This window comes from Cotesia glomerata, linkage group LG3 (genome assembly GCF_020080835.1).
Source record: "Cotesia glomerata isolate CgM1 linkage group LG3, MPM_Cglom_v2.3, whole genome shotgun sequence".
NCBI lineage: Eukaryota > Metazoa > Arthropoda > Insecta > Hymenoptera > Braconidae > Cotesia > Cotesia glomerata.
Window position 1 is genome coordinate 15,869,316 of NC_058160.1, and position 11,018 is coordinate 15,880,333.

The window sequence follows — 11,018 nt, forward strand, 5'->3', positions numbered from 1 at the left end:
CGGCTCTTCTGGTGGCTTGACGGCTCTTCTGGTGGCTTGTGTGTGTGTGTGTGTGTGTGTGTGTGTGTGTGTGTGTGTGTGTGTGTGTGTGTAGCCGTATGTAAACCTCTCATAACTTTTGAACGGCTCGACGGATTTCATCGCGGTTGGTGCCAATCGAAAGGGCTTGATTAAACTTAGATTTTGAATACAATTTGGAGCGATTTAAACCGGTATATTTTGAGAAATCTCAAATTTCAGAATTATTTTCAGAAATATTTTTTGCTACACATTTTGCTCGGTATCTTACAAAATGCCTTTTTTTGCTGAACGGGCAGAAAGCGTCAACTTTCGGCCCGCTGCGCTAAACAAAGTTGCCACTTTCTGCCTTCCTCGAGCAAAAAAATAGCATACACTCCTCGGGAAGTAAATAAGAAAGCCTCAGATCACATGTTTGTTGACTTCGGCCAAAAATTACTTTCTTCGGTGTGTAATATACTATTTCTGCTTGATGTAGCCAGAATGTAGCAACTTTGTTTAGCGCAGCGGCCATTTTTTAACACGCTTTTATTAACTTCACCTGTATGTTTGTATGTTTGTATGTATGTTTGTATGTAACTCTCCTTCGCATAAAGAGACTACCATAATGATATTATTTAAATTTTGATTATTATCAACCTAGAACCCAGGTGATGACCTTCCTAGTCATCCTCTGATGACCATCCCGAAGTTATATCTCGAAACCAGGTGTTTTCCTCCGTAGGTTTTCATCGGGAATGGCACAGATAAACCCGTACATCAACCCGGAATCCTCTGATGACCATCCCGAAGTTATATCTCGAAACCAGGTGTTTTCTTCCGTAGGTTTTCATCGGGAATGGCACAGATAAACCCGTACATCAACCCGGAATCCTCTGATGACCATCCCGAAGTTATATCTCGAAACCAGGTGTTTTCCTCCGTAGGTTTTCATCGGGAATGGCACAGATAAACCCGTAGATCAACCCGAAATCCTATGATGACCATCCCGAAGTTATATCTCGAAGCTATTTGTAATCTTTCTAGATCATTCCAGAAATTTCTAGACTTTTCTAGAACATTCCATACCGATTTCAGCCGTTGCACACGATTTAAAATCTTTCTAGATCATTCCAGAAATTTCTAGACTTTTCTGGAACATTCCATACCGATTTCAACAGTTGCACACGATTTGGAATCTTTCTAGATCATTCCAAAAATTTCTAGACTTTTCTGGAACATTCCATACCGATTTCAGCCGTTGCACACGATTTGGAATCTTTCTAGATCATTCCAGAAATTTCTAGACTTTTCTAGAACATTCCATACCGATTTCAGCCGTTGCACGCCATTTGGAATCTTTCTAGATCATTCCAGAAATTTCTAGACTTTTCTGGAACATTCCATACCGATTTCAACAGTTGCACACGATTTGGAATCTTTCTAGATCATTCCAGAAATTTCTAGACTTTTCTGGAACATTCCATACCGATTTCAACAGTTGCACACGATTTGGAATCTTTCTAGATCATTCCAGAAATTTCTAGACTTTTCTGGAACATTCCATACTGATTTCAACAGTTGCACACGATTTGGAAGCTTTCTAGATCATTTCAGAAATTTCTAGAACCTTCCAGAAGTTCTTATGAATTAGAAAAGGACAGATATATTTATTCACATTTTTGCCACCTACGACCACCCACTTCCACCCACTGCGACCAAATTCTGTCATTCACACCGTGGGACTAAGTCCACAGCGACAACTTGCCAGAGCCCACTACTGAAGTATCCGTCCCCGCTTAAGTTTATATAACTGGACCTAATTACATTATATGTTTTTCCCGTTGGCTGTATTTATAGGAAAGAGTCATGACTCGACTGCAGTAAAGGGTCAAGCGACTCTTAGCGGATACTTGATTTTGGCACCCAGAGAGATCCGCTAGTTCACAGATATACACAAATATCATGATTTATGATGTATACTAATATTGCGTTGGCTTTATCTATGGGAAAGCGTTATGACTCGACTGCACTAAAGGGTCAAGCGACTCTTAGCGGATACTTGATTTTGGCACCCAGAGAGATCCGCTAGTTCACAGATATACACAAATATCATGAGTTATGATGTATACTAATGTTGCGTTGGCTTTATCTATGGGAAAGCGTTATGACTCGACTGCAGTAAAGGGTCAAGCGACTCTTAGCGGATACTTGATTTTGGCACCCAGAGAGATCCGCTAGTTCTCAGATGTACACAACTGTCATGATGCACATATTAACATTTCGTAGCTTGTGCTTGTAACCAGGGCACCTCCACGTGGTGACGGCGGGCAACAGAAGTATCTGGCAAAGACCCTGGGTTAATAATATATATGCCGTCATGGCAGGTACAAGTGAGTATTTTACGATGCAGGGATTCGGAGTCCCAGTATCGGCGTTTGGTCAGAGTGAGAAAGCAGGCTCGCAGGCGTCGTCATCAAGCGACTGCAGCTCTCTAGTAGTGGGCAACTTGGCTACTGAAGAATATACTGTTACAAGAAATAAGTTGTCTGATAAGACAACAACAAAGACAAGAAAATCAAAGTCTGTTAAAAGCGTTGCGGGATTCTCAATCGAGGAATCAGAAAAGAGAAAAGAGAAAAGAAGGCTCTATATGAAAAATTATAGAGCCAAGCAATCAAAGGGGGCTAGAGAAGCTCGTTTGCGACAAATGCGTCAGCATGCAGCCGAAGTCAGAGCCTCAGAATCTGATCAAACTAGAGAAGCTCGTTTGCAGCAAGTGCGTCAGCACACAACTAAAACTCGGGCCTCAGAATCTAAACAAGCCAAAGAGACTCGTTTGCAGCAAATGCGTCAACATGCAGCCAAAGTCAGAGCCTCAGAATCTAAACAAGCCAAAGAGACTCGTTTGCAGCGAATGCGTCAACATGCAGCCAAAGTCAGAGCCTCAGAATCTGATCAAACTAGAGAAGCTCGTTTGCAGCAAGTGCGTCAGCACACAACTGAAACTCGAGCCTCAGAATCTAAACAAGCCAAAGCGACTCGTTTGCAGCAAATGCGTCAACATGCAGCCGAAGTCAGAGCCTCAGAATCTGATCAAACTAGAGAAGCTCGTTTGCAGCAAGTGCGTCAGCGCACAACTGAAATCCGAGCCTCAGAATCTGACCAAACTAGAGATGCTCGTTTGCAGCAAATGCAGCACCGAAATGCTGAGTCAAGGAGATTAAGTAGAGCAAGTCTGACGGGCTTTAAGCAATCTATTAATACATTTTGTGATAAGACTTGTGAAATTTGCACTAAACGGTGCTATCAACATCAAATTTCTAAGTGGACTGTAGATACCAAAGTGGCTCGATACCTGCCTGACGAACTAAAACAAAAGAATTGCTTGACAGTTTGTAATCGTTGTAAGGTCCATTTGACTTCAAAGAAAAATTTTGCACCATCTAAAGCTTATTGGAATAATCTGGACCCAGGCTCTATTCCAGAAGTGATTGCTGAGTTATCACAAGCCGAGCAGAGGCTTATTTCACGCATTATACCATTTGTTAAAATTATAAAACTTAGTGGTGTATTTGGTCAATATAGTTTTCGAGGTCAAGCAGTACTGTTCGCTCAGGATGTTTTCGAAGTTACTGAAACTCTTCCAAAGATGTTACCAAGATCTACAAGTAATGCTGGAATAGTTGTCATTACTGAGCATCTTGAAAATATCAACATAACACGACAGTTTTCAGTATCGAGAAATAAAGTATATGATGCCCTCAATTGGTTAATCGCAAATAATCCACTTTATAAAGACGTCACTATTGATCATAACGTTGTGATGAATGACGATGATATCGTAAGAGCAGAAGAAACACCGCCAGAAGTTGCTGTGGAGACTAGAGAAGAACCTCCTGAGGGGGCTAGTGCTTACATAAGCATCAACGAGTCTGCGAGAATTGTACGCGCTTCATGGCATCAAGGAAACGATACCATATTCACATCAGGATATGCAGGTGTACAATGCTGTGCAATGGCATTGTCAAACATCTTAAGGGCTAGTGTTCTTATACCACAATGCTGGTCGACAAACACCCTTAATCTGAACATGTTAACAGGTGATCGAATCTACAGTGAAGTAAGATCTCGAACGGAGTTACGTTTATCTGCATATCCTATTGAAGCTGATGGCTACTTACTTGTGCGAAATTTCAGTGTGATCAAAGACGATTTGATGGTATTTGACAAAAATTTCAGATTACTTTCTTGGATGAACCAAACATATATGGAAGCTTGTGTGATAAGTATAATAGCGCAGACTTTGGCCGCACCCTTCATCAAGGTCTGGAATACCTGTTTGAGGGACATAGTGCTGGCATACTGATAACAGGTGGGCAATCGTTCGGAGTGATGCACTCCGATGGTAAATATTACTTCACCAACTCACACGCTTGTGGCCCAAAGGGATCTAGAGCGAATGACAATATGGGAAAAGCTTGCATCATCGAATGCGACAATTTAAAAGAGTTGGTAAGGATCTGTAAACGTGCAACAGGTAGCAGAAATGTCCAATACACTCTTGATTATATTGACGTTGAGGTCTTTGATATAGATGATGGTCCTGAGGAATCAGAAACACAACAGAGTATTGCGAAGTTACCGTCAGCATCTGAAACGATCACTTGCCAACCGGATATAACTGATCTAACAATTCCTCTGCAGACATCAGTAATGGCATCGATCGATGTAATGCAACCCAATGTAGAAGATGAACTACACGTTTCACAAAATCTCAACGAGATCACCCGTAAAACAAAAGACAATATCGTCAATGTGGGACATGAACTAAAAGCAGAAGAATTTGCTTGGTTTTTCTTGTTTCCTTATGGAAAGAATGGTTTCAAAGAGCAAAGGCCCGTAAATATTACTGCGTTAGACTACTTTCAATTTAGAATTTTGGGAAGTGATACAAGATTTCAACGCAACGATTATCTATTTTATGCTTTATCCTTCTTTGAATTTTATCGTATCACAAGCACTATATCAGCATGTGCTAAGAAAATTGTTAACAAAGAAGGAGCAGTCGAAGATGTCCATCTGTATGTGAAAAATGTAAGAGGTTCTGCAGCTTATTGGAGGTCAGCTTTAAACGAACTCTTAGCTCAAATTAGATGTCTAGGAGCTCCAACATATTTTGTAACATTTAGCTCAAATGATCTTAATTGGTTAGATCAACGAAAAGCTTTGTTGATAGCTGATGGTAGACCTGATGTTGATCCTAATACGCTTGATATTTATGAGACTCAAAGACTTATCGAAAAGTACCCAGTAATTTTGAGTCGACATTTCATGATTAGAGTAAATGCTCTAATGAAATTTATCAAAAACAATGATGATGTATTTGGTGGCAAAGTAAAAGACCATTGGTGGCGTATCGAATTCCAGAATCGGGGCAGTCCTCACCTTCATATGGTGATCTGGATTGAAAATCATCCAGAGTTTGATTCAGAAGAAGGGAAACTTCTTCTCGATCGTAACTGTTGCTGTAGAATGCCTACAGAAGAAGAAGATCTAGAGCTCCATGATCTAGTTCTGAAATGTCAAATTCATCGGCATACACATACTTGTACAAAAATAATACTTCCGTAAGATGCCGATTTAACTTTCCACGTCAAGTATGTAACGAAACACGGATTGTGTCTCATTCATCTGAGGATTTTCTTCGTAACGGAGGAAGAATTTGTTTACTTAAGCGTCGAAAGGAAGATGCGTGGGTAAATAACTACCATCCAGATTTATTAAGATTGTGGACCGGCAATATGGATATTCAGCCGTGTGGGTCAAATGAAGCGATAGCGTACTACATAGCAAAGTACCTATCGAAAGCAGAACCTGAAGGTGTAGATTCTGGAATTGCGCAAGCAATACAGCAAATTCGACGTGAAGAGACAGATATTTCCCGTAAACTGTTCAAGATATGTATGAAGATTCTTCATGAACGACAAGTATCGGCTGCAGAATGTGCGTATCGGCTTTGTCATATTCCATTACGAGACAGCTCGCGAAGCTGCATTTTTCTCAACACGAGAAAGCCAGAACAGCGTTACAGGGTGTTGCAATTCGACAAAAGCGGACATGCAACTGGCTATTATAGCAATATCTTTGAAAGATATGAAAAACGTCCGCTACAACATCCTGACTATGATTTTCCGAACATGAGCCTTACAGAATTTGCAATGTTGTTTGAACCATTCTATCCGAAAAAAGTAAGCGAGACTGAAGAAAGTATTGATCATGATGCGTATGAGGAACATCCAAACACACGTCGCCAATTTATCACGTTGTTGGATAAGAGCAAAATGGTTGTGAGGAATGTTCCCGCAGTTGTGAGGGTACCATACTTTATAGCGGCATCAGATCCAGAAAACTTTTCTACAGTTTACTTATTCAATACATGCCTTACCGTTCGGAAACTGAACTACTGGAAGGTTTTAATAATTCCAAAGAGGCCTTCTTAAACCGAGAGGATCGTTTGAAGGAAATGAGTAGTCATATGCGCCAATTTCGAGAACGAGATCAACAGCTTGAAAACGCATTCAATCAAATACGTGCGTTTGAAATTTTAGAGCAGCCAGAGATTATCGACCCTGAAGCTGAGGAAGAAGAATTACCAGAGATAGAAATGAGCAATGAACAATTCCAGAGAGCACAGCAGGCTATGAATATTGATCAAAAACAATTGTTCGTCGCCATTACAGAGAGTATCAAAAATCAGCTTAACGGTGACACTAGGCGAGAGAAAATTTTTGTAACTGGTGGAGCAGGCACCGGAAAAACTTTTCTTTTTAATCTTTTGAAAAACCAAGTTAACCGATGTTATGGAAAATCGGTTGTAAAAATTGGTGCTCTCACTGGAGTTGCAGCACGGTTGGTCGGTGGAACTACACTACATCGTCTGCTAAAACTACCAGTACAAAAAGATGGAGTTATTGTAAGCATGCCGCTTCTAACTGGTAATTACTTGAGAGGGATGCGCCTATTATGGCAAAATGTTGAGTTCTTGTTCATAGATGAAATTTCTATGGTACCTTATGAGATGCTGTGCATGATCGACTCTCGTTTGCGTCAACTAAAAAGCCGGGACGCTTGTTTTGGAGGCATAAATGTTTTACTCTTTGGTGATCTAATGCAGTTACCACCTGTCCGAGGACATCAAGTATTCCAACAACCAGAGCACATGAAACCTGCTACACATTTATGGCGGCTATTCCGCCTGGTTAAACTCAAACAAAATATGCGCCAACAAGGAGACACAACGTTTATAGATGTGCTTAACGCCCTAAGAGTTGGAGAATTAACATCTAAGCATATGGAAGTTCTTTTAAGTAAAGTGTCAACAGATGCTACTGATGAATTTTCGATCGAGAGAGCTTTGAGAATATATCCAACAAATGACCAAGTTGCTAGACACAACGAAAAAGTTCTCCAGAGTTTTGAGGATAAAGGGACTACGATTTATACAATTAATGCACAAGACCAACTCATCGATGCTACACGAAATTTAGGTAATACAAGTTTAGACTCTGTTATACCTAATGATATCAATAAAACAGGAGGTCTTCCTAAAGTATTGAAAATATTTGTAGGAGCTAAAGTGATGTTAAGGTCGAACATTGATGTGTCAAAGGGTTTAGTGAATGGCAACATGGGCTTCATTACCGAAATTATATGGCCTAATTTTCGCAGGGACCAAGTATACGCGGAAGACATCCCGTCAGTCCGTATTGATTTCGGTTCAGATGGTGTCCACGTAATTAAGCCAATATCAATACAATTTCCAGCAAAGTACAGCTATGGAACTGCTGAGAGACGAATGTTACCGCTAATCCTGAGTTGGGCATCGACCGTTCATAAGATGCAAGGCTGTACAGTTGATCATACAGTCATTTATCTGGGCTCTCGGCTGTTTGCTGCGGGACAAGCATACGTAGCACTCAGCCGATGCAGATCTTTGGACGGGATTCGAATTGAGGACCTTGATTGCTCCAAGTTGACGGGTAAAACCCTATGTAACAGCGAAGCATTAGATGAAATGGAACGACTAAGAAATAATTCATAAAAATTGATTCAGAAATCCAGAACCTAAATAATTGCAGATGCCGTAACAAAAGATGAATATAATATACTATGGAATCGAGAATTTACCCGTAGTAATTTTTCCAAACCTACCCAATGGTTTGTAAGTTGACAGAGTCGTGTATAGTGAATTTATAGAAAAAAAGAATTTTTTAAGTCCACAAAAGCAATACGTTTGAATTAAGACAATACGTATTGCGACTAGACTTGGAAAATTTTTTTTCCAAGTCCACAAAGCAATACATTTGAATTATGACAATACGTATTGCGGCTAGAACTTAGAAAAAAAAAATTTTTTTTCCCCTCTCAAGTCCACAAAGCAATACGTTTGAATTAAGACAATACGTATTGCGGCTAGAACTTAGAAAATAAGAAAAAGATATAGTTTATTTATGCTACGTATGAGATAAATAGTCAATATTCTGACAGTCGTGCTGTTGCGATATGAGCGTGAGGTTTGGGACATTCATATGAAGACGAGTGTGGTAGATGTCGCACTTGAGAGAAAATATGGAATACAATCGAGTTCATAACGATGAGTCATGCCATATATTGGCCATAGATTACATACGGTGATGTTTCGTCCGAAACGTACATACTGTAGATAGCTAAAGCTACTATTTATTAATAAATATAGTTTAAAAAAACTAAAAAAACACGCTTTTAAAGAATATTTTGAACTAAAAAGTTAAAAATAAATATAGTTTAAAAAAACTAAAGAACACGCTTTTATAAATAATATCGAACTAAAAAGTGGAAAATAAAAAGTGGAAAATAATTTTAAAAATAAACTCAAAAAAGTAGTATATAAAAAATACTAGCAGAACTGAGAGAAAAGCGTGGGGCGCTCGATATATGAAAATTATGGCACAAGGCGCCCCACGCTTTTCTCTCAGTTCTGCTAGTATTTTTTATATACTACTTTTTTGAGTTTATTTTTAAAATTATTTTCCACTTTTTATTTTCCACTTTTTAGTTCGATATTATTTATAAAAGCGTGTTCTTTAGTTTTTTTAAACTATATTTATTTAATTTATTTTTTTTAGAATTATTTTTTAGTACACATTTTGCTCAGTATCTTACAAAATGTATTTCTCAGTGTATCTGGCCGAATATCTAAATCGGTTTCTATTTTACTGTCTCTTTAAATATTTTGTTTAAATTGGAGATAAAATTCAAGACAAAATTCAGTACAACATTAAATGTGAAATCCAAGATAAAACTCAAGACAAAATTAAGGATGAAATTTAAGAAAAAATCTAAGATAAAATTCAAGACAAAATCTAAGATAAAATTCAAAACAAAATCTAAGATAAAATTTAAGAGAAATTTCAAGACAAAATCTGAGATAAAATTCAAGACAAAATCTGAGATAAAATTCAAGACAAAATCTGAGATAAAATTCAAGACAAAATTTCAAGACAAAATTTCAAGACAAAATTTCAAGGCAAAATTTCAAGACAAAATTTTGAGATAAAAATTCAAGACAAAAATTTCAATACAAAATTTTAAGACAAAATTTCAAGACAAAATTTTAAGACAAAAGTTCAAGACAAAAATTTCAATACAAAATTTCAAGACAAAATTTCAAGACAAAATTTTAAGACAAAAATTTCAATACAAAATTTTAAGACAAAAACTAAAACCAAATTAAATTTCAATTTGGTGTTGATATTTTATTTCTCCACCAGTAATCAACTGTTATTTCTCCAGGGTTGAACTTGGGGCAATATACTTTTGAATTTTTCTGCAGAGAATTTTATTTTCCATAATTCTCAATAAATATAAAATTTAATCAAGTCAATACAAAATAATGGAATACGGAGAGAAAGGAATTGATGTTATTCCTACGTAGAATGGTAACCATTACTATGTTACATTGTACGGAAATTTTTGTGAGAATCCTGTGTAAATTTGCAGAGAAAAATCTAAAAAATTTTGATAACAATATGAAAAATCACTCATTCGATGTGAATTAAATTCTAAAAATAGCGTTGTTTTTTTTTCATTTTTGATAAAAATTTCAATTTTTATCAACTCTTGAATTTGGATTAGCAATCTAATCCTCACTCTGCTACTAGCTTCAGCTGATTACGAGAAACAAAAATATCAAATTTTTACAGCCTATCAGAAAGCTTGGCTCAGACTATCTTTTTTCTCTCTCTTTTAGCGAAACCAGATTCCTGGCCCTAGTTATATATAATTACAATCGTGGTCATTAATTTAAGTATGTTTTTAATATTACTGGAAAATAGCCGAGGCTTTGCTAGACCGGAAATTTTTTGTGTGGTTTTTTTGAGATTTCTCAAAATATACCGTTTTAAATCGCTCCAAATTATATTCAAAATCTAAGTTTAGTCAAGCCCTTTCGAGTGGCACCAACCGCGATGAAATCGGTCGAGCCGTTCAAAAGTTATGAGAGGTTTACATACGGCCACACACACAGACACACACACATATACAGACATACGGACATCATCGCGGAAACATTCGGGGAGGCTTCCTAGGACCTCAAAACGTCAACATCCGTTGAAAACTCGATTTTCGAAAAACGGGGTAAAACTAATAACTTCCCGACTTTTGGAAATTTTCAATTTTCTTAGCGGGAAGTTAGAAAAAATACTGCGCTCATAGTTAACATTTTTTCATATATTTTACTTATTCGAAAATTCCCTTCTCATTTTAAAATTTATTTTAATTTTTTATTATAATTTTAAATTCTTTTTACTCGTTTTACTGTCAACTTTTTTTTTTATTTGACATTTGCGTTAGAGGCTATATTTTGCATGTAAACAATTTGACTTGTTTACGTTTGTCATTTTTTTTCGATTATTTTATTCACGCGTGTTTTTTTTTCGCTTAATTTACATGCAATTGTTGGCCCCAACTTCCAGGCCCTG

General features: G+C 37.5%; 1 protein-coding gene across 1 annotated transcript; it reads left to right on the forward strand.

Moving 5' to 3' along the window:
* The first annotated feature begins 6,523 nt into the window (after positions 1–6,523).
* Positions 6,524–8,101, forward strand: LOC123261381 (ATP-dependent DNA helicase PIF1-like). The gene has a single exon (XM_044722975.1). It carries the CDS (start codon positions 6,524–6,526, stop codon positions 8,099–8,101), a length of 1,578 nt encoding a protein of 525 aa, XP_044578910.1.
* Positions 8,102–11,018: the final 2,917 nt, after the last annotated feature.

Excerpts from the sequence above, each read along its gene's own strand:
- LOC123261381 (XM_044722975.1), top strand. The coding sequence starts at position 6,524 with ATGAGTAGTCATATGCGCCAATTTCGAGAACGAGATCAACAGCTTGAA.